Here is a 27,980-nt window from a genome sequence, read left to right as displayed (position 1 = left end):
CAGCTGAGGCCGCGGCTGTGCCACATGCTGAAGGGCGAGAGCGGCTACGGCTTCCACCTGCACGGCGAGAAGGGCAAGAGCGGGCAGTTCATCCGCAAGGTGGAGCCGGGCTCGCCGGCCGAGGCGGCGGGGCTGCGCGCCGGCGACCGCGTCGTCGCCGTCAACGGCCTCAACGTGGAGCAGGAGACGCACCACCAGGTGGGCCCCCGGGGAGGGATTTATTTATTTATTTATTTATTTATTTTATTTTTTATTTTTTAAAAATTTTTTAATGTTTTTATTTTTTTATTTTTTTATTTTTTTATTTTTTTGATTTTTTAAAATTATTATTATTTGATTTTTTGATATTTTTAAAAATTATTTTGCCCTTAGCTGCCTTCCCAGCGTTTCGTTTTCGCCCCGGAGCGCGATCCGCGTCGCCGAGGGGAGCCCTTCCTCGCGCCGCCCGGGCGTGCGGCTCGCCGATAAGCGCGGCCCTTCCTCGTGCCGCCTATCTCGGCGCTGGCACGGCGCGTGCACGGTGCTGATGAAACCCTGGAGCCCGGCGAGGCCCTGGGAAGCCTCCAGGTCCCCGGCGAGCGCCCTGCCGGGGCCGGGGGGCCGCTCTCGGCACAGGCTCTCCGCGAGCGCGCCYGCCGCTTGGCGCGGGTGCGGAGATGCCGCCTAGTCGGTCGCGCCGGCGCTGCTGGGCCGACGGAGCCGCGGGCGTGGGGGGCAGCTCCCCGTGGGGACGGCGTCCCGCGTCCCTGCCGCCTCTCCGTGCTGGAGAGGCAYGGGTGGGTTTGGTGGGCCTCGGCGGCGCGGCGTCCCGCCTGGCACGGTGACCGGGGCCTTGGGCGTTCAGTGCGGTCGGTTGTTCAGGACAAGCAGCCGTGTCGGCGGTCTATAAATCTCCCGTCGGTTGTTGTTTTTGCATTTGCAGATAGCGAGTCTGTTGACCTTGAATGGAGCGTGCAGGGGAGTAAATAACTGCTAGCTAATTGCACATTAGGCTCATTTGTCACTTCTAACCTCGGCGGTGGTAGCGCGTCCCGCCGGTGACCTAGATCAGAGCCCTGTAAGAGGGGTTGGCACGGCTTTGCAGGGCGTCCTGGGGTGCCCCGAGCATCGCGGCTCTGCTCCGCAGCCGATCCGGGCAGGAAGGGGCCGTGTTCCCTGCGGGAGCCGTGGAGGGCTCTGCGCTGCGAGGAAGGCYCCCCTCTGCGGGAGGAAGGCTTCTGCAGGGGGAAGGTGCTGCCGGAGCCTCTCCGAGGTGGAGGTGTCCTTTACCTGCGCTGGCAGGAAAGCCCTTGTGTCCCCGCACGAGACCCTTCCCACCTCCCCAGGCCGAGTCCCTTTCGGAGCATCCACCAGCCACAAAAAAAGCCACGGAAAACCGAGGCTGTGCGTGGACAGCAGTCCCTATTCAGCAGAGCCAGGGACCAACCGGCATGGGCCTGGCTCTGGCTCCCAGACCTGGCTTTGGTTTCCTGATATCTGCTTTCCTGGAGCAAAAAAAAACGGGACAAGTGTGCCGAACGGGTCGTTCCTTGCGTAAACCAGCCTTGGCGAGGGGGTGTGCTGCTGCAGCGTGGGGTGCCGAAGGGTGCTGTGGGTGCCTGCAGGGGCTCCCTGCTCAGCTCTCCTCCTCCTTTCCAGGTGGTGCAACGCATCAAGGCCGTGGAGACGGAGACCCGCTTGCTCGTGGTGGACAAGGAGACGGATGAGTACCTGTGCAGCCTGCGGCTGACGTGCACAGAGGAGATGGCGCACGGCGGCATCCTGCTCGGCTCCGGCACGTCGCCCGCCAAGGCGCCGGGCAGCGACAACGGGGAGGTCTGGAAGCCGCAGCTGGATCTRAGCGGGGGCAGCCTGCCGCGGCACTCGCACAGCTTCTCCTCGCACGGCAGCAAGAAGGTGAGGGGCGAGGGGGCCGGTCTGGGAAGCGCCTCCCTCCTGCAGCCTCCCTGCGTGCTGCTCCATTCCCACCGGAAAAAACTCTTCTGTGCGTGGCTGCGAGCTTTGGAGACCCCGGTGCGTGCGGTGGGGGGCAGCTGCCCCACGGAGGGCCCTGCGGGGAGCAGCGCTGCGTGGGTCTGTGTTCCCCGGTGGAGCGCTGTGGCCCGTGCCGTCCCTCGGGGACGGGCTCTGCAGTCTGGGGACTCCCGTGACGCTGGGATTTATGAATGAGCTCATTTCTCTCCTGTTATTTCCAGGAGGGAGGGAACATCTGGGACGAATGTGTTCTCAGCTTTTTGCTTAAATAGGAAGGAAATTAGCTCTTTTTCAAGTGGCCTGAGTCTGGACTGCGACTCTGCAGTAAGTGCCTTTTATTAGTAAACTCCTTTCCAAAAAGGAAAGAATTCGAGGTGGAAAATGTCCAGTTTCCATGGCTGGCTTGTTGCTGGGGCCGGGCTCACGGAGACGGCGCAGGCTTGTACTCTGCAGATATGCAAGCGCTTTCTGTCTAAGCGCTGCCCTCCTGCGGGCTGCGAACGTGGCTGGAGCGGTCTGGGGTCGTGCTGGCTGCGCCGGCACCCGGCCGAGTCGCGGAGGGGTGAAACCCGTAGCCGTGGGGGTGTCCTGCTTCCCGTCCTTCCCTGCGGAGAGCTGCTCAGCGCCTTGCAGAAGCCGTGCTGAGCCGCAGCGGCGCGGGGAGGACCCGGCTCGCCCGGAGAGGCAGAGGCAGCRTTGCGGGAGGAGTTCTTTGCATGTTTGAAGCTATTTGAGGGTCAGCGCAGCCGGAGGGGGATGGCTGCTCCAAAGGCCTGGGAGGGGTCGCAGCCGAGGGCACGGCAGGAGACCGCTTCCCAGGGCGGGATTTCCTATCCTGCCTCCATTCCTTGGGCTGGGTGAAATCCAGAAGTTTGTACGGACGGGAAGTCAGGCGAGGGGAATGGGCTGGTCCCTTCCGGCCGTGGGGTTTCTGCTCCTCCAAGGGGTGGGAGAGCTGAGCAGGGTAGGGGCATCCGGGCTCCTGTGTGGTCCCACTGCCTTCCCTCGGCATGGGCGCCGCTCCTGGCTGTGCGGGGCTGGTTTCAGGGCAGGAGCTTTGTAAGCAGGGAGAAGGAAACGCAGTCCTGCTGCTCCTGGGGCCAGAGCATCCGTCTGTGCGAGGGCTGCRGCTGCCTCTGTTGGAGACCAGGCTGCTCAGTGCAACCTGCAGCACAAAGCGAAGCAAAACGAAGGGAAGCCTGGGCTGTGCTCGAGTAATCTGCTGTCCCAGCTGGGCTGGCGCCCCATGAGGCAGCAGCGACSTCCCTGCGGGCACGAGGTGACGGGGGCTGAGCTGGCTCCGGGCTTAGCTTCGCCCTGCCTTTGGCTTTGGGCAGTGCAGTTCTCACTGGGGGTCAGGGCACCCGCCGCCCCGGAGCAGCTCCGGAGGCAGTGCCCGCGGGCACCGTTCCTCCTGCAGGCAGCGTTTCCCTGTGCTGCTGCAGCCTCCTTTCTAAAGAGAAGCGGCTCTCTTCCCCCGCCGGCTGCTGCAGGCAGGAGATTCTGCCCTGGCATTTGCAATCTTGTGCCTCCAGCAAGCACTGTAGTGCAATAAATAATTTGGGGTGTATTTAAAATCGGGCTACGTGCCCCAGAGAGTGGGTTGGCAGGACTTGCTGGCAGGCGCCGGGGCTGTAGTAGCTGCAAGGTCCATGCTGCTTGTCCCGGTGCCGGAGATGCTCTCTGTAGTGGAGGATGGTGGGGCTGCGCGCACCTGGGAAAAGCAGGTTGTGCTTGGAGGCAGGGGGCAAAAAAGGCAGAGGGAACCTGAGAAGAGGCATGGCTGTTGTAAGGAGACGTTTAGACTTCCAGCCCAAGGCCGTGAAGCTGGACCCTTGGCTCTCCTGGCACCAGGCACCTTGGATCAAATGACTCAAGGCCAGATTTTAGGGGATTTGTTTTGAAAGCTGCTTCAGATGCTTGGTTGCATCTTTTAACTGCCCAAATACTCTTTTTCTTAAAAAACAGAAATAGTAGACTCTCAAAATATCGTATCTTTGATGCAATTTCTTCCACTACTGCATGGCACTGCTGRTGCTGGCTTGTCCTGCAGGGGAGCAGGATCCGGCTCGGGGCTGGAGGCGGGTCGGTGCTGGCCGGGAGCTGGTTGGGGCTCGTGCTTCGGGCGCTGCAAGCACGGTGCCAAACGCTGGGGCAGCCAGTGCGTGGCAGGGCCACGGTCAGAGCGGGGACCCCGCGGAGCGCTTGCTTCCCGGGAYGGGGTGCCGCAGCCCTGCTCCAGCCGGGAGCCCGGGGTCTGGTGTCCGCTGGCCGCGAGTGCCGCTCTGTTGGGACTCGCAGCCTCACTGCTTTCTCCAGGTGTGTTTGTAGGAGAAACAAGAACGGGGAAGCTTTGAGAAGGGTTCAGGTGATGCAATTCCTTGGCTCCCTTTGCCGCTCGGTCGCGGCACGGCGCGACGCAGGAGCGGGCTGCGGAAGGGCCCGATCGCCATCCCCTCGCGCCCGAACGGACTTTGGATCGACTTTGGCTCTTGCTGGCTGGAAGCAGGGCAGCAGGAAAGCGCAGCGGGGCTGTGCCTGGCAGCTGTGCAGCTGCCTCCGGCTGACCCTCCGGAGCTCGGCCCCTCGCCACCACCGTGCGCTYGGCCGTGAGCCGCGTCGGCCTGGAGCCGGCGTCCCGTCCTCTACTGGGTGTCCGCTCCAYGCTCCCATGAGCGGGTGCCTCGCTGCTTCCCAACGTTGCTTTTTTCCTCACCAGCATCTATCGTCTTTTGGRAACAAAACCATGTCTTGTTTAGCAGCTGCTGGGTTTTAGCAGCAGGAATTTTAATGCGGGGGAATTAGCGGCTGGGTGTTAATCGGCCCTGGCTCGCGGTGCCGGCGCTGCGCTCTCCTGGGTCTAGCGTGCCGGGTGCTCTCTGGCCCCTCGCTGTCGTGCCCTGAGGTGGCTGCTGAGCCTGGCGACAGCTTGGTTACCGCTGGCTTCGTGGGGAGCTGGGTTTTGAGTTGCTCTCTGGTGTGGTCTGGACTGGTCCCATGCTGATCTCCAGCAGGAGACCGTCTCCATGGGATGCTGGCAGTGCTGCGGGCAGTCCGTGGATGTTGTCCTTCTGCTGCTGGTGTGTTGCAAATCCTGGGAAAACTCTGCCCTGTTTTCAGGGAGGTAATGTCACCCTTAGCTTGCTGGTCTTGCTGGAAGTGGAAAACTGTAAAACTAGGAGGAAAACAAATGTGAAGCTGCTGGTGTCCCCTTCCTCCTGCTCCCATGCCAGGCCACAGCTGTGCGCGGGTGCCTCTGGGCTACCTCATCCCTGGCACCCTTGGAGACCCTGCGGGTGTAGGGGATTTGGGCCAGCAATTCTCGTGCACGCGCTGTCCCCTCTGTGCTGGAGAGGGGTCTGCATCTGCCTCCAGGCACGTTGCGTCTCCTCTTGGAGAGCCGTGGCCGCGAGYGGTGGCTTTGCGGCACCACGTGTACAAGCATGTCAGTTGGCCCACAGGTGCMGGACCAGTGCTGACATCGAGGCAGTAAATATTTGCACCTCTTTTTGGGTCAGGGGTAAGGACCTGATTTCTGTTGCAAATAAAACTCTACATTGCAACATCTGCTGCTGCCAGCTTTCTGCCTGGACCCTGCAGGAGGAGTAACTCRGGACATATGTTTCCAGCATGCTTTGCCAACTCAGTTAAGGCCCAGAGTTTAGGGCTTGTAGAATAACCACAAAGTTGTAATAAAACCAAACATGAGCAGAAATGTCTGCAGTAATTATGCAATTAAAGTGCACAGTTTAASTTAAAACACTTCCCTGCCTCTGTCCTGCTCTCCTTGGACCCCAGCCTCAGGCTGGGAGCTGCAGGGGGACGTGCAAAACCACTCTGTCCATAGCCATGGCAAAAGCCCCATCTGTGCTGGCAGCGCAGGAGCATGGGCTAAGGCTCGGGAAGACCCTTCGGTGGTGTGTGAGGAGCCTTGGCCGTTCCCGGCTGTTYCCAGCTATTCCCGTAGCAGCTATTTCTGTGGACGCTGCACAGTAGTTGCAGCTTTTTCTGTTTTGGTTTCCTTGAGGCTGCAGCTTAATCACAGCCTTGGCGTCGAGCAGGGGAGGGAGCCTGGTGGCAGGAATATGCCCAGGTCTCACYGTGTTTCCTGCTTCCCCCTCCTGCCCCGTGCTGGCGCCAGAGGCGTGCCAGCCTGGCCAAAACCCTGCACCCTCTGCGTTAAAAACCAGACCTTTCCAAAAGCCCGGTGACGGCTGGTGTCCCGCAAAGCCCGGTTTTCGTTTGAGAGCAGCGCTTCAATCGCGCGGGAGGAGGTGCTGGGCTCGGCCGCAGGGGCTTTGGAGCGGCTCCGGTGCGCTGCGCCCCGGGGCTGGGCACTGGCCGCCCAGCTCCCGGCGGCACCAGGGGTGATTGGAGAGGTCGGCTGCGAGTCCCGGCCTCTCGCCGCCTCCTTCCCGCAGCTCCGGGCTCCTCCGGGCGGTCGTGTCCCTCTGGATGAGGGGTGGCAGCTGGYGTTCCCGCGGCCCGGCAGCGGCACGCTGCTGACTCTGGAGTTTGGGTTCTTTTTTTTTCTTGCACGAGTTCCGGGCTGGCGTTGCACCGCCGCGGTGGCGGTCACCGAAGCCCCGGCGGGTGCTTGGCACGGCCGCTGAGCAGCATGTTGCTGCGGGCTCGGCTGACACCTGAGCCCCTCTGCCTGGCCCCGGTGGGGGTGCCACGGGGTGGAGGAGTAACTGTTTGGGAAAAACTTTCCCTCAAAGTGGTATTGAAAAAAAAATTGTTAATAATAATGGTAAACACGGAGGCTTGGCGAGACCCATGTCATAATTTAATTTCCCAGCAGCTTTTGCTGGAATTCCTGGGCGTTTTGGTTCTGCGTTTAAAGCAGGGTCAGGCCTGAAGCTGAATTTTCCTGGTTAAATGTCTCTTCTCCCGCTAAAGCCCTGCAGGAGTTTGTTCTTATCAGGTAAAACAAGCTGACCCTGGACGTCCATTAGCGATGACTTTGAGCAAGCCGTGCTGAAAGTTAATCCCCAAGCCAGGGAAAGGTCAGGCAGGCAGGTGCCCGGAGGCGCGGGGCGATGTGCGCCCCTTCCCCAACGCGGGCCCAGGAGTCCGGGGCCCATCGCTCCCGCCGTTTGCCATCCGCCGTGGATCCCATGGAGTGGGGTTCGCTGGGCGGGAGCCGCCTCGCTCGTCCCCTGCCAGCGGCACTGGACTGCCCGGGGTAAAGYGCTTAATTCTGCCCCTGTGGTTGTTCGTGGCCGGGGGCTTTAATTAAGACGGAGCGCTAATCGGTTCTGGGAAGGGCGAGCAGGGCGCTTGGGCTGGCAAAGCGCCCGCGGTGGGAGCAGGGCCGGGGATGCCCGGTGCCGTGCTGCCCCTTGGGTGTCCTGTGGTTTCCCCGTCACATGGAGCACTGGGAAAAGCAGGACGCCCGACACCCCTGCGCTTTGGAGACGGYGCCCCGGGTGTTTTGCTTTATGGCAAAACCTGGGTGTTTTGCAACAGGGCCTCCCGCTCCCTCCCACATTGCTTCATTGCTCTCTGCGAGTCTAAATAGCGTGTCTGTAAATGCAATTTTCCCTTTTTCTCCGGGGAGGTGGAGGCCCCGGCGGCCCCGGCCGAGCCCTGGGCTGCCCGTGCCCTCCCGCAGCCGACGCTCCCCCTCGCTGCGGAGCCCGCCGGCTGCCCCCCGCGGCACAGCACGCTGGCAGAGTGCACCGGCAAAGTCTTCGCGCATCGAGAAATCATAGCAGCGAAGTCGCTCCTCTCTGCCCTGCGCATCCTTCCTGCCCGGCGCTTTCACGGGATAACGACCTCCCGGCGCGTCCAAGGCTCCGGCTCGGAGTCGCGGCTGGTCGTCGAAGCTGCTGCTGCCGCCCCGTTTGTGCCCTGCTTGCTCCGGTCCTGGGGCGCCTGTGCAGGGGGTAAATCTGTCCCCGATATCCGCACCCCAGTGCGATGTGCATCGCGCCGCAGCCGGCGCTTCCCGCCGGCCCCGACAGCCGGCTCCCTCCGGCGGGAGCGCGGTTCCTGTTGCACATAACTGGGCTACGATGCCTGCTGCGCCCGGGCTGACCGTTGCTGGACGGTTTCCATCGCTAATTGGAATCGCTTTGCCATCCCGGCGCGCGCCTGCGGCTCTCGTTTGCTCCCTTTGTGCTGGGCTTTGGCAGGCGAAGCCGCGGGAGGCGGTGTGGCGGGCTCCGACCCTGGCGGAGCAATTCCTCGCTCCAGGAGCAGGCACAGCAAAGTTGGTGGGAATGAGGTGCCGCTTGCACAGCCTGGGCAAAACACACAGGCTGTTTTAAGGACACTTAGGGCAGTAGTGCTGTAGCTATTATGGAAAGCAGGGCAAACCCCCATGTGCTTTGCTCTTTAAAAAAATATGTTTTTTTTTTTTGATGGTTCTATTGCTTAAACCCAGCTGGAGTGATTTAAATAATTGGAGCAATTTGGATAACGGCAGCAATTGAATGAAGCTGAAGCCCGCACCGGCAGGCGAGGCGCATGGGGAGCTTTGCAGTGGAGGAGCGGGCGGCAGCGCTGAGCCTGGCCAGAACCACGGGAACGGGAACGCCGYGGGCCCGGGCGTCGCGCCTCTGCGTTGCGTCGGCCGCAGGACGGTCGGGGCCGTGCAGCAGCAGTGTCCGGGGGGGCCCGAGTCCGTGGTCTAGGTCTGYGTCGGGCTGCGGTGCGATGCCGGGGACGCTCCAGCGGTGCTGGCCACGGGGCACCGAGCATCCCGGCAGGGACTCGGCGCAGATGCCCGGCTTTTCCCGGCGTTGTGCCGCCCCTCGTAGGCTGGTGATAGGCGTCGGAAGCAGCAGGCGACGTTTCAAGGGGCTTCGGAGGTCCCCGGGAACGGCTGTCCCTTGCCTGGCGTTGCTGGAGCGCCCGCTCCTCGCCCAGGCAGTGTGTCCCGTCGGGAATGGGCGCCCGTGGGCGCAGCGGGCCGTCGCGTCCCGCGGGGCGGCGGACACCTTGCCATCRGGGCTCCGGAATGGGGATCGGCGACGTTTGCCTTCGCCGCCCGGCGGGCAGCGGTGCCCGGGGCCCCTCTCCRCCACCGGAGCCGTTTCCCGTCGGCCGCCCCGCGCCCGCGGAGAGGAAACGCCGCGGGAGCCGGGTTAAAAGCAAGCACGCAAACAACGTGAATTAGGCAGGAGCGCTCCGGCCTGCGCTTTCGCCCGCTCCRCGGAGGCGGAGGAGCTGGACGCGTGGCGGGGCCGGCGGAGGGTGGGAGCGCCGACCCTGCGTGCGCCGGGCAGGGGCCGCGGAGCCGCGGGCTCGTCCGCGCGGCGGCACCGGGCGAAAGCGCCGAGGCGGATTTACGCTCTGGGAGCTGCCCGCGCTCCGGGCCGTGCTCCTGTTTTGCAAGGAGCCTGACGCCTGCTAATTAATTGCGTGGGACCCCCTCGTTAAGCGGAGCTGGGGACCGGGGACGCTTCTGGCGCCGGCTCCCTGCGGATACCCGGCGGGCCCCTTCGCCCTGCCAGTGCCGCTCGCCGCGGCGCGAGGCCCGGAGGGCGCCGGGGGTCCCTCCGCCCCCTCCAGTAGCGAAACCCCAAACTCCCCGGAAATAACGAGAGGAGGAAAACGCCGTCGTCGGTGCCTGGGGCGACTTGCTGCGTGCTCTCTCGTGAGGCTTGGGAAGCGCGCTTGCCCGCGTGGCACCGCTGCCGTGCCGCGTCGCCGAGCTGTTTCTGCTGAAGCCGGAGTCAGGGATGCTCCCGGCGCCGGAGCCCTCGGCGGAAAACCAGATGCTGCAGGAGTTGCAGTAAGGCTGTGGGAGCTGCCAACAGCCAAGCAGATTTTTTAATTATAATTATTGAACGTGTTTCTTTGCTGTTTAACGTCTTTTTTGTGCTTTTAAAATGAACCATCTTAAAAGGCGTTTCCTAAACCTTTTCCCTTGCCGGCGGCCGGCCTCGCGCCGTAGCCGCGGTGCCGGTGTGGCAGCGCGGCCCGTCGCCCGGCAGGGTTTGCCCGGCGCGTGGGCACCAGCCCCCCTGCGAGCTAAAGCACGACGGCTTCTGTTTGCACGCTGCCTTCGCGTTTTCCCCTTTTCTGCTGCACGTGTGTTACGTCTGAGTTTCAAGAGATGTGTCTGAAATTTGTTTTTAAAGGGTTTTGGATGTTTGCGTGTATGGAGATTCCCAGAATCCGAATTTCTTGTGTGACAGTCTGTGTGTGTGTATGTATATTTATATATTTATATATGTGCATGCAGACAGGTATACACCTGTGTGTGGATACATTAATGCTTGTAGCTGGAATATGACACGTCACKTTTTTTATTCCAGTGTAAGGAGTTAGTGGCTAGTGGTGTTATCTAGGTACCTGGAAGTACCTATAGTCAAGAAATTGCTTTATTGTGTGCAAACAGGCAAAAATGCAGTTACTTTTTATTGTGTTCCTAGTACATGTGAATTTAACACAGGCAARCGAGCTTTTATGCTCCTGACGCGTGCGGAGCCTCTGGGCGCCGCAGAAGAGCGGAGCAGAACCGGACCAGGCCTCTGCAGCGGTTTCCCTCGCACGAGGGTAACCGCGTCCTGCGCCTTCGGGCGGCCCGTGACGTGCCGCTGCCCTGGGGAACGCTGCGTCGGAGAACTTGGGCTTTCACAAAGGCACGATTCCGCCGGGAGCTAAGGAAATATCTTCCCAGAACACGACCTGGGAAACGTTGGCACAGGTCGTAAAGAAAATAAATAGCAGAGCTGGCAGGAGCAGCAGGGCTCCCTCTCAAGCAAGCACGCAGGCGCAGAGCACTTAAGCGTGTGCTGGAGCCGGGGGGCCGGCGGCTTTGCGGAGCGCTGCGGAGGGGCTGTGCAGAGACCTTGTCCGCGGCCTCTTCGCTCCGGCCGCCGGAGAGCGCGGCCGCGGGTAGCTTTAAAAGCCGGACCAAAGTGCCGTGACCGTCTCCGGGGCAGGGGAAGCGGCGTTGCTCCGGGATTTCTGCACGCTCTTCAGAGCGGATGCTGTGGCCAAACGGGACATTTTGTAAAAAGATTCTGAATTCTTTGGAAGTTAAGAATTCAAGATTTTGTGTCGAAAGCAGAGTCCCAGGTAGGACGCTGCGGTGATCCCTGCTCCTGCGGCAGCCTGCTCCTGCAGGCTTTGCCGAGCGATTTGGTTTTCGCGYGGGTCGCAAGGGCAGGCGATGCCGAGCGGAGAGGCCGGGTGCGGCGGCGCTCGGCGCTGCAGGCTCCYGGCCTTCCCGGCCGCACCTTCCGCGCGGCGTTTCCTCTGTGCTGCTGCTGCAGCTCTGACCTGCTCAAAACGCRGTGGGAGGGAGAGGATTTCAAAGGAGGGGCGATGTGCGGGTCTGAAGGGCTGGTGCTGGGCGCGCGGGCTCGCGCCTGGGCCGTGCGCCGCGCTTGCTGGCTGCGCGGAGCCCTGGGCACCCGCTAAGGTTGCTCGAAAGTCTCTGAGCTCTGATACTGTTCAATCGCTTGAATCATTTCCTGTTTTGTGCAGTTTCTGGAGGCGAGTTGGAAATGTTTGCAGAGAGGGTGAACCGCCTGCTCCGGGGCCATGGGAAAAGCGCCGGGTCGCTGATGCTGCGGAGGGGGGACGGGAGCGCGGGCAGGCGTGCTCGCCCCGGGCTGCAGCCCCCGATCCCCGCTGCAGCCCCCGATCCCCGCTKCAGCCCCCTCCCCTTGCTCTTTTTTAACTGCGCTGCAAAGCTGCTCTCCGCTGAGGTTTAGTTACGGCTCGCAGCTGGTTTGCAGCCCGCGACGCCATGCGAGCGCCTCGGTAAGCGCTTTTTGAAGAATTTGCCGCTCYGAGCCCAACACGGCCCCCGCGTTTCTGCTGCCCTGGAGCCGGGACACCGCGGGCTGCTCTCGGCCCCAGCATCCCGCAAGGGCACCGCTTTCATTCACTGCGCTTCCCCCGCTCCTTGCCGGCCGCCCGCGGGGACGCGCTATCCGAGCCGGTTCTTGGCTGGAAGCGCCTGGGTGACGGCCAGGCCCGCCTCCGGCCCCGCGGCCCGGCGGGGTTCCCACCGGTCCGTGCCCCGGGGACGGCGTGCAGCTGCGGGCTCCGGCCGCGTGCCGTGGAAGTTTCCGCAGGGAGCCAAGCCGCTCCGGGCGGGAGCGTTTCCCTGCCGCGGAGGCCGGGGGCAGCCAGGCTGAGCTCTGGGCGCCGGACCTGCCGGCCGCCGCGCTCCGGGAGGCTCCCAGCGACGAAATGCGGCACGGGCGGGTGCCTGGGGACGTGCAGCCGGCGCCCGACGGYGATGCCCGCTGGTGTCGGGCTCTGCTCCGGCCCTTCGCGCGCTCCCACGGAGCCGGGGGCTGCCCTGCTCCCCGCGGCTCGGAGCCGGCCCTGGGAGCGTGCCCAACCCGCCCCAATCCTTGCTGATCCCAGGGCTTGCTGAGCAGCCCAAGGAGGGCTCCCGTGGAACGAGCTCGGGTCAGAACGTTGCTGGACTGGGGCCAGAGGGGAATTTCCCCCCGGCGTTGCACGGGCTGGGGCCGAGTTGCTGCCCCGTCTCGCCCGGTCCCGCTGCCCCAGGGCGTCCTTGGGGGCTGAGGGCTCCCGTGGGAGATGGCTCGCCGCGATGTTTCCTGCTGGGATTTGGGGTTATCTTGCTGCATCCGTCCCCTGCCGCTGCCTCTGTGTGCGGCAGCATGGTCGCCTGTGGCTGGGTGCTGTAGCGTGGCCGAGGGTTTCTGCACTCCGTGCGGGGTAACGGTGCGATRTCCTGCGCTATGAGGCCCTTCTGGCCCGAAACGCGGCTTGGGAGAGCRACCCGGGTCGATGACCTTGCTGCCGTTTGCATTAACGCCGTGCCCGTAGCTGCTCTCTGGCTGCGCCCCGAGGGACACGTTCCCGGGAGCCGGGGGTCCTGGAGGCGGCCGCTYGTTGCACCGGCCCCGCACGGCTTCCCTCCTGATGCTCCCTGGGAAAATCCCCTCCGTAAGGGGGTAAAAGAGAGCCCGCGTCTCGCAGATGAGGGGCGACGGGGAGCGGCCTGTCCGTCCGCCACCGAGGACAGACTGCCGCAGGTGCTGAGCCCCAGCAGAACTCAGCGGCGGCCGCTCTGCGCCCCGTCCGTCGGCTCCGCTGGATAAAATCTTCTGCCTTGCTCGGCCCTCRCCACGCCGGACTCGCCTTTCCCTGGAGCCCCTTGGCGGGGCCCAGGCGTCCCAGGCGGGCTCCGTGCCAGCCGGCGGGCGCGCTCGGYGCTCCTGCGAAGCCGGCAGCTTGCAGGCGCCGGGGCGCACGTCCTGCGGGAACGGCCCGTGCGCGGGGCTGCGCGGAGCCGGCGCCGCTCGCCCGCCTGCCCTCCTTACTGCCGCCTGCCTTCTGGCCGGGACGGCGGCGGCGCAGGGGTTTCCACCTGGGCCTTTTGTCGTAAAAGGAAGGCGGTAAAAGATTTTGCTGCAAATGTGGCTTGCAGGGGGTGGAAAGGAAACCTGCGGGCTGTGATGGGGGAAGGGAGCAGCGTGTCTTGTAATGCAAATTTAAAACCCAGCCACAGGAAGGTTTATCTTGAACCGCAGGCAGAAAAGCAAAAGTGTTTCTGTCTGCAAAGCAGCTGCCGGGAGGCAGGTGAGCGCGGYGCTGTGCGCGGCGCCCGGCCGGCCGGCCTCGCGGGACCGGGCAGCGCGGCGCTGGCGGCCCCGCTCCTTGCCGAGGAGCTCGGGGCCGCTGGGCGTTGGCGGCGGCGGCTCAGCCGCCCGCGCGGCGAGCTCGCGTGCGGGGCTCCGCGGAGGTGCCGATTTGCAGCCTCTGCTCCGGCCTGGCAGCGAGGCRAAGTTCGGCAGAGGCCAGCCCGGAGCCCTGCTAGAGGATGGCGCCTGGCGGGCCGAGCCGCAGTCCCTCGGGAAAGGGTCGGTGCTGGCAGCGATTCCAGACCCAGCGAGCCAGGCGAAAACGAGACGAGCCCCGATGCTGGGACGAACGGGCAGCAGCCACACGTGGGAAGCAGCAGGGGTAATTACTGCRGTAATTACTCGATTGCTGCTGGAACGAGGCCTCTGGAGTGTGACGGCTCGCGCCGAGGAAGATGTAGATGGCTCTGAGAGCAGCGAGTGGTTTGCACAGCAGCCGTGAGGAGCAACGGGAAGAATTAGGTTTATTTGGTCTCCTGTCATCTGCTGGGTGGGCGACAGCAGGAGAATCCGCAAGGCGAAGGAAACGGTCATCGGGGCAGGTATCCGGAGGTTAACGGCGCGTCGGAGCCGGCGTCGCGCGCGGGGACGGGGTCCTGGCCTGCTGGAGGTCCGCGCGGAGAGCCGGGCACCCCGCGAAACCCGGGGACCGGGGTCCCCCGCCGCCGGGCCCTTGGCGAGCCTCGCCGTGGGGAGGGACCGAGAGAAGGCGGCGAGCCCTAACTGCGTGCGATGCTGATGTCAGTGGGATCAAGGGCACGGCACTGCCTTAAATAAATAACTAAGGTTAACACATTGTGTCCGTAAGCCTGTGTTCTTTGCACGGGCTCTCGGCTTTGTTTCCTCTCTGCCGAGGGCGGTCTTGGTGGGGCTCTGCAAACACGGCTCCGAACGCGGAGAGCGCGAGCCTCGGCTTATGGGCGTGCTTCATCTGGGCTGCTTTTGATGAAGGAAATGCAGTTTCTTTTTTTTTTTCTTTTATTTCTCTGGAATAGTTTTGGACAATTGGTTTTTTAAAATAGACTCAATGAGAGGAAATTCATTTGTTAACCTGCCCCGTTTAGCTGGAACAGGAGGACGGTGTGCAGATATGTAGTTTCCTTGTTAACTTTATTTCTGATCGCATGTGCTTTAAAACACAACAAAACCTGTAAATAAAAAACAAAAATGTCTCTCTTCCCCCTCTTTTTTAATCAGGATTTAAACGGACAGAGAGAGCTGTGTCCACGTCTCTGCCACCTCAAGAAAGGCCCCAACGGCTACGGCTTCAACCTGCACAGCGAAAAATCCAGGCCGGGGCAGTTCATCCGCTCGGTTGATCCGGATTCGCCAGCCTCCAAAGCAGGCCTGCGGCCCCAGGACAGGCTCGTGGAGGTAAGGTCTGGGAAGCCTTTGGGGGTTTTCTTGGCCTGTTCTGCATAAGGATCTTGGAGGCCTTCGCAGCGTGACRGGACGAGCTGCCCTTTGCAAGTGGGGAGATGGGGAGCAGGAGTGACACGAGTCTGCTGGTCATCTAGGAGGTCGCAGGCCTCCTSTGTCAGCTCCCCTGCCTGTTCCTGCTTAATACGGGGGCAAACTTGCCTCCGCTGGAGGAAGCGGGTGCGTGCGTGCAGCGCGGAGGTGAGGACGTTCAGCGCCCGGCTGCCGCGGAGATCCGTAACGCGGGTGTCTGGGGAGGGCTGAGCACCTAATCGCCGCGTGGATCTGGCCTTGGGTGCTGAGGGAGCCTTCGGGCTGGCGTAGGCGCTCTGCGAAGAGGCTTCGCAGTCCTTCAGCAGCGCTCCGCGTATCGCTGCGGGCGGAGGTCCGCCTGCTCGGCTGGACTGAACGCGGCTGATGGAGAGCAAGAGCCTGTCCGTGCCGAAATCTAAAGAATGATACCGGCTCCGGCGAGGCACGGCGGCGGACTGGAGCCGCGGCCGCCGGGGCGCTCGGCAGCTCGGCGGTGCGGCCCGGCTCAGCTAACGTGCTGCAGGCAGGGCAGGTGTCTGGGAACTGAGGGGAAAAAGCTTTGCAGGGAGATTTTCAAAACATGAAACTCTGGATTGTGAAAGACTGGGGGGAAAATTGCTCTTGGAAACGATTTCCTGTTCACTTAGTGCTGAGCAGCAGCATTTTTGAGGAGGCTGAGAATTGCCCTGCCTTTTGCTCATTTGTCTCCTGCCGTTTTTACTGAGCAATGAGTTTCCCCATTCAGAGCTGCGCGTGCTTCAGACAGGGCTGGAGCAACGCGCTGACGAAGCCGCAGACGAGTCTCGTCCCAAGAGCCGGTGCCCCTGCAACAACGTAAACTACTGCTTTAGCTTTTGTGTCGTGGTGACTCCTGGCCGATCCCAGAGAGGGGCGATGCCCTCTGCCGTGCTGGGGCTGTGTGCTGGCCCCCCKCAGAGAAGGGTGAGCTCAAAACCCTTCTGCAGGTATCAAACCGTGGCCATCACCTACCAAGTCAGGAGGGACAAGGGTCTTGGAGTCTCGAAAGAACACGCTCTCAGCTTGGGGAGCCGTGCGGTCACTGAATTGGGGAAGAAGTGAGTTAAGATCAAAGCACTCGCTTGCTTTTTAAGCCCATGAATAGTCATTCAGGTGTCAGTGGGAGCTGCCTGCTTCTTTCTTCCRGCATCTGCTCGGTGTCTGTCGTTCCCGGGAGGCCTGGGTACGCGCTTTCTCCTGTCGCCTGAATGTTTAAAGCTGGGAGCGGCGTGGGTGCTGGGGGCGGGGAGCCGGGGCGCCCACGGCAGCGGTTCACCGCAGCGTTATGTCACGGTGAGGTATTTTGTTATTTATTTATCGGTCCTTGGCAGAGCACTTGGTGCACACAAAGAGGGAAGAGGTGAGCCGGAGAGCTGAGAAACCCGATCCCCTCCGCGCTGGCTCTTTGGGGCTCTGATAAATATTTGATGGTCACCGGCTCTGCCGCGCTGGGGAGCCTGGGGGTGCCTGGACCGGCGGGGAGAGAGCAGCCCAGCCGCCCTCGCCAGCCGCCCTGGGGCCCTTTCAGGGAGGGGAAGGGTGGGTGGGGGGTTCGGGCACCCAAAATGCAGAGGGGATCCAATCTTGGGGCTAGCTCAGCTCTAGCTCTGCAGAGACGCTCTGTCCTKTTGCTTTTCCTGGAGTTTCTCTAGACCCCAAACAGCCTCAGCGTGACCCAGGAGGCTTTTTGAGCCCAGTAAAAAACAGCTGGGACTTTGCAGGAAGAGGRTTCACAGCTGCACTGGGACCGGTTTAATCTACTGTCCTGCTTCTTGCAGTGATCTGGAACTGGCTGTCAAGTCCCCAAGTGCGTGTTGCTGAGGATAAAGCCACGCTTGCAGATACTGAGCTTCCTGGGGAGGCGTCCGGGGTTGCCCTCGTTCCCGGGCTCTGGCGGCGTGCCCAGCTCTGAGTYGGGGTGCGGCGCTCGTCCAGGCACCCAGCAGCTCTGCGCTTCAGCATCCTGTGCGTGGTGCATGGGAGTAAGGAGATGGAAGACAAACTATGTTGATGCTCATAATCTGTGGACAGCTAGGGCCCTGCAGAAAAGCAGATGTGTCTGTCTAAAGTATGCACAGTTATAAARTTATCTGTGGCTTAAAAACAAACAAAAACTGCCACCCAGTTACCCTAACTAAGGCCTTTCTGTGCTGAACAGATTTCTGAAGTCTTTGATTTATTCCAGAAAGTCGTAGTAACAGAACAGCAGTTTTCAAGAGGACCAGATTGTTTAATTACTGTTTTATTGCTGACTCCGTGCAATCAGCAGTACCTGTGTTTCCCCGTTAAAGCTGCATTAGCACATCTGCTCTGCAGCCTAGCAGGCAGATGCCTTAAGTGCAAAATGCAAGACCAGCCACAAACAGTGGACCGAGCTGTATACGTGAATGAAAAGGGACTGAGCACTAAAAATGGTTTATGGAGTTGAACAAAAGCCGGCCCCGCAGCGATAAGCGGCGAGTGACTCGGCAGTATCGAGACCTTTTCATGTGGGACAATGGGTGTATCCATTCCCCACCGAGAACAATGCCTAGAAATCACAATTGTTCCCTTTTTGTGTTCGGAGCAATCAAGAGAATAATATCATGGTTGTTGGCAGGTCGCAAGCAGTGTGCAATAAAGGAAAAAATTAATCAGTGCATCAAGTATTCTGACAGCAATGCTCGGCGCTGCTCGGCTGCATGGGACAGGAGGAAATTCTTGTTTTTCTYTCAATGAGAGACAAATTGCCGTGCGTTGATGTGAGGTTAAATCTGTCCTGGGGCAGGTATTGTGGCGCAGCTGATGCGCAGCTGGTTCTCACCCTGTTGCTTGTGTGCGTGCTTGCGCCCTTCGTGAATCCGAGATGCCTGGGGGCAAATCTAAGACGAATGCTGGATTTTAAATCATTAAAGAGGGGAAACAAGAGTGTTTCCATAGGAACGAGGTAACAGTAGAGACTGTAAGTTGTGATTTTCCAGCAGTCAGTTGTGATTTTCCGAGAAGCGCGTTGAGGATGCAGGGCGAAGGCAGAGGTTGGCAGCACCACGCCAGGAGGCAGGAWCGATGCTCGTGCAAAGGCCTTCGGAGGGAAGGGCAGCTCAGGAGAAAGCCGTGACCGGCGTGCGAGAAAAAGGGGGAAAGTCCGTGGCCTTGTTATCACCCGAAAGGAAGTTAAGCAGCGTGACTCCGGGAGGTCTGCCCCTGGGGCAGGGGGAAACACGAGCTCAGGCAGGCTGCTGAGGGAAGGGCTCGGGAGGATGCTCAGGGGTTTGTTTCGTGAAGACCTCCGCGCTTCCCCGCTCTGCCGGGCCGAGGCGCGGGGTGGGCTGGCGCGCGGGCGCTCGCCTCTGATGCCGTCGCCTTTGCAGGTGAACGGCATAAACGTGGAAGGCCTGAGGCACTCGGAGGTTGTGTCTCACATCAAGTCCAGAGAGAACGAGGCCAGGCTCCTGGTGGTGGACCCCGAAACGGATGATTACTTCAAGAAGCTGGGGGTGACCCCCACGGAAGAGCACAGCAAAGGTGAGACCTGGCTTCCCGGAGCGACCGTGYGCCGTTCCCACGACTCCCTGTGACACTGGGTGGGATTTCAGAAGCGACTGAGAGTCATGTTTCCCTTCTGCCTCATCCCTCGGTAGTTTCCTGAGCACCACCCAGCTATCTATAAATAGTGAGAATGGTTCCTAATCTAGCTAAAAAAACAAATTGTTATTTTTACATGATGAATAATTAACTTGTGGAACTTGCTGCCAGAAAAGGGTTGAGACAAAGTGCGGGGGGATTCAGCAAGAGCTGGATGCCGGGCGAGCCGTGAGCTTGCAGTACGCGTGGTGGGACAGATGAGCACAGCCCGCCTGGTTCGAGCTGAGCTCCCTTTGGCGAGGGAGAAGCATCGTGCAGGGCAGTTTCCAGAGATCTCTCTGTTTTCTGCCGTGGCATCCAGCACCCTTAGAGACRGGGCGCCTGGTGTCTGCACGGGTGGACCTGTGGCCTCCCCTGGTAAGGCGTTGGGGAAGCCAAGCTCGCTGGTGGGAGAAGGCAGAGCGCCCCGGCAAAGGAAGCCTGAGGGCGTGCACAGAAATGCCAGAGCAAACAGCGCGTGTGCGCAAAGGGAAGGGCTTCATGCGACAGTGATCACACGGAGAGCTGTTGCATTAGATGTTTTCCTCGCTGCTGAAACCTGGCAGAGAAAGCTGCCTGTCCACTCTGCAACCTGTTGCGCTGCAGCCTGCCGTCCTGGGAGCGAGCGCTGCGTCCCCCGAACGCGTACTTCCCTCCTGGCTGCCTGAATGGGGAGCTCTGTTTCTCAATACAGCTGTTCCTTATCTGATCTGAATTCTGGCCTGGACAATCGCTCGGCTTGGTCGGATGCTCAATGGAGAGATTTGTCCAAAAAATGGGTCAGACAGTTCTGAGAACTGCACGGGGCAGAAGTGGTGTCAGATGCTCCGAATCGGTTCGAGGAGGAGCTGGTGCGAGCTGTCCGTTGGCACAAACGATAATGGAGCCCTTGTTCTCCGCCGGTGGGGACGGAGCCGGGGTTCCTGACACACAAGTGATGTTCAGTTACGCATTCGAGCGCTGTGCCTTGGTTTTGCAACCCCCGGCTGGTCAGCGTGCTGCCTTGCCCTTTTCTTCAGAGATCACTAAGARTTGGGTCTGCCTGGCCGACGATTGTGGACAGACCAGGACCAAGAATTGCAACATCGTAATTGAGGCTTTATTTTTTTAATGTAAAAGTCCCCTCATTTGCAGTAGGAGTCCCTACAGCTCGCACTGATGCAGCCCTCCAAATCAGTCTTTAAGCAAGCCCAGAAATGTCTTGGATGATGTATCAAGGCAATGGCTTTGGGGCTGTAAAATTAGCAACCCTGGGTTTCTGTAGTTGCAAGCTGTGCTTGGCACCCGGCGTGGCTCTGGCTTCGCTGGGTTCGTGTTACACACTGGAGTGCACACACATCGTTGCTTTCTGCTCGTTTGCCATAACGTGGTGGCAGTCTGAGGTCCCAGTGGAGACAGGTCTCTGACTGTTCTGCGTGGCGGAGAGATGTGCAAAATGAAGTCTTTGCCCCAAGAAGCATTCATTCTCGACAGATAATTCAGTTATTAATCCTGTCACGTGATTAGCACATCTGTTATAACCAGTGTCTCATCTGTCCCAGGCTGCCTTTAGCGATGACTTGGTAGCGGCGACTGGCAGCTCATTGGCATAACATTTGTCATTATATTGGATATTACTAGTGTGAACCGTTGGAAGGGAGCAAAAMCAAAAAGTTACAAAAATGCAGTGACACGAGAAGCAGGCTATTTCCCACAYGCTATTGTGAAACCAACAGATGCTGATTTCAGCAAAGAATGTTGGATTGGTTTGCAAGATTTCTCATTAAATAGCTTGTTTTTCTTCTGAACAAAAGTTACTTAATATTCAAAAAATATGGGATTGCATTGTATTTAGCACTTATAGGAGGAAGTTGTTTGGTCCCCAAGTGGTTCATAGAAGGAATTTTTTTCTGATGAAAACWGAGTGAAATCAATGAAGTCAGGGGAACTTTAAAATAATGTGGTTTCCYGGGGGGCATGAGGAAACGGACAGGCTTTTGCGGGGGCTCGGAAGCAGCACGGGCGGTGATCTTGCTGCAGCCCCTGGAGGAAAGAAGCGCTGGCTCTGCAGCGGGGGCGGCCTCGGCGCGCTCGCGTTCGCGCGGTGGGTGATGCTCCGGGACGCTCGCCTCGCGCGGGAGCCCGGCAATCCCCAGCTGAGTGTATTTACCAAGTATTTTCTTTGYGGGGTCTATAGGTGTGGTACCTCAGCCCATCACAAACGGATCCGCGCAGACTCAGGTGAGTACCGGCCTGCGCCGTGCGCTCTGATGGCTGCGGTGACAGGGCAGCGTCCCTCCCCGTTTAGCCCGGGATGGAGCGATCGAGGAGGACCAAGCGGGAGAGGCCAGACTTGTGGGATGCCAGCTTCTCCTGAGTCTCGCCCRTGATGGGGAGAAACATGAGCCTGGCAGGATGACGTGCCAGCCTGCAGAGTGGAGAGGGAACCTCGGAGCGTCCCAGAGGCTCATTTAGCTCAGCTTAACTGCTGCTGGCTAATTTTAATTGCTTCCTCCTGCAGCTTTAATTTAGGAGTTAGACAAGGCTGGTTTCAGCCCCATTTAATTATTTTCCCCAGTGAMAGGGAACATAAGTAGCTGCTAAGCGCTGGCAGCGCTGCGCGGCCGGTCCTGCTCGGGGCAGGAGGATGGGGAGTTGGGGGAAGCAGTAGCCCTTCTCCCACCAGCTCTGCACAGAGGACCGCGGGGCCGCAGCCAGCTCTGCGGAGCSTGCCTCTGAATCGGGGTCGCTTCAACTCACAGTCCTCCCTTTCAGGCTGTGTATGTAGCTGGCCTTGTCTCTGGAAAAACTAGGCATTATTCTGTACCTGGCAGGGCTGGCTGTGATTTTCCTTATGAGGTTGTAGTATTTTTCTGCATAGCACTTTTTTTTCTTCTTCAGTCTTTGTGCAAACTGTATTAACATTTTAATATCCAACAGCTGAATGGAGGATCCACATCTTCATCTCACAGTGATCTTCAAAGTCCTGGGAAAGAATCAGAGGTAAAAAACCAAAAATACCCAAACAAATGCACCCCCCCCTCTTTTTACATATTTATATATTTACATACCTTTGTGATRTTGTGTAAAAATGCCTTTAAATGCATTTTTCAATTTTGAGCCTGCAGACTTAAGTACAGCTGTACTCATCAAATAATYAAAATACAGAATTTTCTTTCATATCTGGAGCTGTAAATCTTCATGAAATGTACCTATGACCTGCTAGCAGCTGCTGGWTCCAGCTCAGGGGTGGTTGCATTTGGGGGATGCATAAACAATTTGTTTAGGTAGTTTATGAAGGACTCAGGATCCTTCAGGCTGGAGATACTGTAGAAGTACAAGTTGTTACCATAAAGATGTAAACACCAGAGGAAGGGGAGATTATCTGCAAACTCTATCTATAAACTGCCCCCCTCAAGCCCCCATCTGAAGTGTTTAACAACCTTCAAATGTGAATTAAATACCATTACGTTCTGTTACTGCCCTTTGGCTTTCAGATGCGTGGAAGCTAAAACCCGCAGGGTTTGATTAAACCAAGTTTRAAAAGGCTGCTGAGAGGTCTGAATTACTTGGCCCGTTTCCGCTCCTGCGAGCGCGCGTCCGAGCTGCGCATTCTTTCCGCTCTTTGTCAGGGGACCGAGAAGCTGCGTGTGGCTTCTGCCAGCGGCAGCAGATGTCCTGCATTAGCAGACGAGTTTAGCGAGGGGTCGSATGCGTGCTGCTTCGCCAGGTTAGACCCTGCCTCCAGGAGGGCTTGCGCTTGCTCGTACCTTTGGGCACCGTGACCTCGGTGGAGGACTGCCTGAAACGGGAACAGAGCGAAACGTCAAGGGATAACTGCAGCAGTTAATTGGTGCCGTGTTARAAGGCGACTCTTGCTCTAATAGCCTGAAACAACGGGTAAGATGAAAGGATGCCTTTAAGTAGTTTTAGATCTGCCGTGTAATTACACGGACAGAGGCTGCAGGAAAAGAGTTGAAGGCTAGGGAGTTGGAGGGCTGTGAAAAGCAGAGCTGTGAGGTTCTGGCCTAGGATGCTGTTAGGAACAAGGCAGCTTGGAGCACAATAAATATATCACACTGTTCAAAGTAGCTGCTCAAGATAGGAGGAGCTTGGATGTGGTGACCTGGAGGGTTGCTTCAAAATCTGTGTTTTTTCTGTTAGAAAGMCTGGCTTTAGCATTGCAGCAAATGCAGAATGAGCTTTAAGCTAGAGAACAGGCTGATCCCTCTACGCAAGGTGAAGGAGAAACCAAAAGTAAACCTAAGGCATGAATGTGATTAGATTGATTTTCTGTTTTATTAATTTAGCATTTTTTTTTCTGAAAATAATTAGTAGCAGTTTTTAGGGGTATCTGGAAGTGGAAGTCTGACATCCAGCAAGTGCTTATGCAGCCACCTCTGAAAATCCAAAAACTATAAAACCTTTTGCGTTTGCAGACTGCAAGCACCAGCTCTGTCTGGGAACTGGTTCCAGTGTCTCCGGTCTAGCATCTCTGTTGCTATCTGGACATGAGATAATACGTGTCCTGGTTTTCAGTGATGGCGTTCAGTGAGAACTGGTGCTGGCTTTTCTGGGAAAATCAGGCCATCTAGATCTCAGCGCCCAAATGCACCAGTTACTTCCTTTGAGGCATATCTGGGCCATTTGAGAGGTTGTCCCACCTCTTTGGTAGAGACTAGCCTCCCTGGAGGAGGGTGGTGGAGTGGGTCATCTGCTTCACCACCACAGCTCGTAGCGTGGTACGCTTGCTTAAACCACCACCAGTTTCAGTTGGTGTTAATTATCCAGAGGAAAGTCGGGGTTGGAGCCGCTGTCTTTCAGATGGCTCTGTTGGARTCCTTGCCCATGGTTAATGGGATGGTTCGTTAAAGCGCTTCCTTTTTGGAGTTTCATAAGCACTTTAGGATAACAGGGCTAAGAGACAGGCTTTAAAATGTTGCACTAAAACTTCAGTCTGCTGCATGTTTGTCAGCTGTTTACGTGARCGTAGCAAGTGCAGAACGCTGCCTTTCAGCTCCCGAGCGCAGCAGCTTCTCCTGCGCAAGCGAGGGCGCAGCCCGGGGAGCCGCTGCCTGCGTTCGGCGTTCCAGCGAGGCGCTTGGCCTTCGCCGCGCTGGGGACGGCGCTGGTGCTTGAGCGCTGGTAGCTGACAAAGCCTCGGTACGGAGGTGATCGCTGAAGCGGAAGCTTTAAGTTGTGCTGGCTGTAGAACGTGCCACTGAAACCGGTTCTGATGAAACAAGTCCCAGCGGAAAAGATGCTTCTCTGTTCGTCAGGCTCCGCGGTGGGATGCGAGGGACTGAGACCCAGCAAAGAACCYGTGTTCAGCAGGGATGCAGTGGAGTCAAATCTTGTCAGAAATCCTCTAGAAGACAAATACTTACGTCGCAGAAAGTGCTTAAAGTTGCGTATTAATTGTGCCCTGAGGCCTTGATGGCCATCTTTCACCTACTGTAGAAACAAGAGGGTCAGGATTCGTTTACAGGCAACTGGGATTTTTGGCACACTGCAGCAATGGCAGYGACTTCAGAAAGGAAAGTTAATTCTCTTATCATAAAAGTTCTTTTATTAGGCACATGGAAAGATGCTCTTTTCAATGTAATTCCCAAAGCAACCATTGCCTGGTATCCTGTGGCTGGGCCTGGCTGATGGGGAACGCCGGCTGGTGTTGCTCTTCGCCCTGCACCRGCACATCGCTACATCCTGGCTTGGGTTAATGCTGGTGCTCTGGGAGCGAACGGCAGAACTGGTCAGGCAGATGCAGGGAGGGACCTCCTGTAGCACCTACACTGCTTGCTCTGGAAGGCCCATCCAGCTTGCTTCCTCTTGTCGATGCTTTCTGCCAACATCAGAGACTTATTTGTGTTTTTACAGATTGTTTTCCCTTTGGCAACAACTTCTGTATTTCTGCTTTTCCACTTCTAGTTGTGGCAGCTATACATCCTTCAGGAGGGCAAAAACCCACAAAAWGTAATGCGGAAATTCTCTCTGTGGCCACACAGATACTGCTGCTGCCAGTTAAACCACAGGCACAACACGGGCCTTTCTGCGCAAAAAATGAGCTTGCTTTTATCGCGCRCGCTCCGGGAAAGGCTTGCTTCTGGCTTCTCAGCAGGGTTATGCCAGCTAAAACACTAATGGACAACGTGACCTCACCTGCAGCCGTAGGGTGGGAGCTCTGTCCAGAGGATGGGTTTTAGGGCACACACGTGTCTGTAGGTACATGCTTCTCCCTGCGTGGGGGGCACTGCCCCAGGCAGCCTCTTCCACTGGCCCATGTATTGTGCAGTGGGGAAACTGCTCACATCTGACATCTTCTCTCTCCCACCCCACCCAGGATGGAGAATCTGAAAAGAGAGACCCGTTTGAGGAGAGCGGGCTGAGCCTGAGCCCAACGGCTGCAGAGGCCAAGGAGAAGGTGCGTGCCAAGCGGGTGAAGAAGAGGGCTCCGCAGATGGACTGGAACAAGAAACGAGAGATTTTCAGCAACTTCTGAGCCTTGTTAGCGGCTCCTTTCTTCCCTGTCTCCTCTTCCTGCACTTGGCTCTCCCTGGCCCGGACATTTCTGAGGTGCCTAGGCCCAGTCTTCAGTGTCCACGTGAGATGCTTTGTGCTCTGCTCTTCACTGGTTGCTTTTACGAGGCATATTTTAAAGTCCCTTTTTTATTATTATTATTGTTACTCACCAGCGATTCTTGTAAGATGAATGTGACCAAAGCTCCTTTTCTTGCTTGCTCTGGCTGCCTGCAGTCCCCTGTCCCTACTGAGAAAGGACTGGAAGAGATTAACTCTTTGTTTCTTACCTGCATAATTTAGGCTTTTATTACTTTGTTTGTTTTGGTTTTGCGAGTGTCCCAGACTGAGCCCCATGGGATGCTCTGTGTCCCTGTGCAAATGTCTTATGTCCTCATGTCCCTTGCCGTGGGCAAGGGAGACCAGAGAAGAGGTTGGGATGTAGGTGACCACCCCCTCCCTCGCACCCTGTCTGCAGCACTAACTTTTCACATCATGGGAAAATGGACAGTGGCTGTAAATTGCTCATGTTGGATTTGCTATTGAAATGAAAAAGGGTTTTTTGTTCTGTTTTAAATGAAGTCGCATATGTTTTTAGTTAGCGCAGGAACCTCCCTCCTCACCAGCGCCTTCTACCAAGGCAATAAAAGCCCCTTTCTCGTCCCCTCCCCCTCCCCTCCGGACAGCTCTGCAGAGAAGAGATGGCAGGATTTAAAAGCAAAACACAGCCCAGCAGCCCAAATGCCACAGGCCTCATGATTTGCATAATCAAATGCAGCAATGACTGGCATGGGGAAGGGAGGGGAACGAGGTGAAGCCGTCCCCGCTCAGGGTAGCAGCGAGTCCGTAGTACTCCCGGCAGCGCGAGGATCTGTCTTGGCAGCCCGGCTTAGAAGGCCTTGCAAGAGGACAAAAGCCATGAGATGCTACAAACTCTGCTCTTCAGACAGACTTGAAAAGAGCACAAGCGAGCATCTGCTGGCAGCTAGGAGCGTGTGCCGTGGGGATCCAGCTCCAGCAGCAGGCTTGATGCTCCCCAACGCGGGGCTCGGCTCCTCCGCGCACGGGCGCCACGTCCCAGAACAGAGCCCAGCTCCCACCTGGCTTGTTACTTCTGACCTGGTATTTAAAACCTTCCTCTCTCCCCGCTTCTGCTGCTCTCCACCCATGTTTCCAGTCTGTAAGCATAACTGCACCTCTCTTCTGTCGTGTTGATGCGGGAGGAGTGAGGGGACATGGGCTCGGCCTCCGGAGCAGTGGGTGCTGAGGGGGCTTTGCAGGGCTGGCTGTGAAGCAGRCAGCAGTTTGATGTAGTGGGCAACTGCTCTGGCCTCCTATGCCCTCCTTTGTAAACACCCTGCTCTCAGCATTAGATCCTTAAAACACATCTTTAAAGCATTACTGATTAAGCTAGTTTAAGCTCTCTACTACTTTCCTTTGGCTGTAAATGAGGGAAGATGACTAAGATGGGATAGAACACTAACAGCTTCCTGACAGAGATGTTTGACCAGGGAAGGGTCCAGGCCATGAAGAGCTAGAGGGTTCCTCTTCCCTCTTACCAAGCTGTGACAATTCCCCAAGCCCAGCTCTTGTGGCTGCTGTGTATTTCAGATCACATTTCAAAGCAGAACTTGGAAGGGACTGGACACAGTGGGCACAGTCAAGTACAAAACCACTTTTCCCTGCTAAATGCAAATGGTGGCGATAGCACGGGAGCCGAGGACTGTTCTGAACACAACGTCTGGCTCAGGCTGTTGTTGCCCTGTGTTACTCTCCAGAGCTGCTGAATTGCAAATGAGTGGCCTTTGGTTTAGTCAGAGCACTAGGGATATTGTTAAGGTTCCGTGTATATTTCATAAATATTGAGCTAAAAGGTGCCTTATAACATTTACTGCTCTCCTCAGCAGCTTAATCTGCCTCGGTGCAGCGTGAGAGGGGCTGAGGGCAGCAGCGGAGTCCRGGGTGTTGGGCTTCGCTGGGGGGAGCAGCTGATGCGCGTGGCTGTTACCTAGCTGCTGACAGAGCATGGAAACCCTCAGGGGCTGAAGGACATGATTTCTCTGTTATGAAAATGCAGAAGGTTGAACGGATGAACAGGTTTAAAAGTGATTTTGGAGAGGAACTGGTGCAGGTGTTTGGCTATTGGTGATGAGACTGGGAGCAGGATGATGGATCAGGATGCGGGGAGGTTTACCTCCCTTCTGGTACTCTGCTGTTAACAAGATGCCGCTTTTCTACTACACTTCAAAGACAATTAGTTCCTTTCCTGTTGGCCACAAAAACCATTTGCTTCCAAATATGTAATCTACTGAAGAATCTCTACGTTTTCATGGTATGCATGTTACTTTCTGTGCCTGCAGAGCCAAACCTCAGACAGCGTTACCATCTGCAAAGGGCACAATGTTCCCCATTACATTATGAAGTAACTGTCACAAGCCATGATGTATATCAGAAGGCAAAGAAGTGTTTGTAAATACTACACTTCTCATACAAAACTAGACCCGTGTAGTGGAGGAGGAAAAAAAGTACATGTGGTTTTGAACGCAGATCAAAAGAAATCAGGTGTGCGAGTATGTACTGATAAGGTTTTAAAATCTTAGTCTCTGCTTAGTCCATGGAAACTGCTCCTGGTTAAAGCACTTACATTGCTGACATCTTGTAGCTCGGTAGTAATTATTCAGTTCCTGTACATTTAACTTGGAAAAAAGAAATCAATCAAGTGTAAGGCTGTTAGCTGCATTGTAAAAACATAATGTACACTGTAATGTCAGTAATAAACTTGGTTTTGCCATGTACAACATATTTGCTCATTCTTCATCTGTTTGGTAGGCAACTTCAGAGTGGAAT

General features: G+C 57.7%; 1 protein-coding gene across 1 annotated transcript; it reads left to right on the top strand.

Annotated features, from left to right (window-relative positions):
* The first annotated feature begins 6 nt into the window (after nucleotides 1-6).
* Nucleotides 7-27,931, top strand: NHERF2 (NHERF family PDZ scaffold protein 2). The gene is made up of 7 exons (XM_085301917.1): nucleotides 7-198; nucleotides 1,639-1,896; nucleotides 14,763-14,939; nucleotides 18,386-18,539; nucleotides 20,815-20,858; nucleotides 21,558-21,620; nucleotides 24,958-27,931. Exons 1-7 carry the CDS (start codon nucleotides 25-27, stop codon nucleotides 25,114-25,116), a joined length of 1,029 nt encoding a protein of 342 aa, XP_085158043.1. The 5' UTR covers nucleotides 7-24; the 3' UTR covers nucleotides 25,117-27,931.
* The last annotated feature ends 49 nt before the right edge of the window (nucleotides 27,932-27,980 follow it).

This window comes from Rhea americana, unplaced genomic scaffold, assembly GCF_003343005.1.
Source record: "Rhea americana isolate MKP2758 unplaced genomic scaffold, rheAme1 scaffold_181, whole genome shotgun sequence".
Lineage (NCBI taxonomy): Eukaryota > Metazoa > Chordata > Aves > Rheiformes > Rheidae > Rhea > Rhea americana.
Note: the sequence above shows the minus strand (reverse complement) of the source record. Positions and strands in the feature narration are given on the sequence as shown.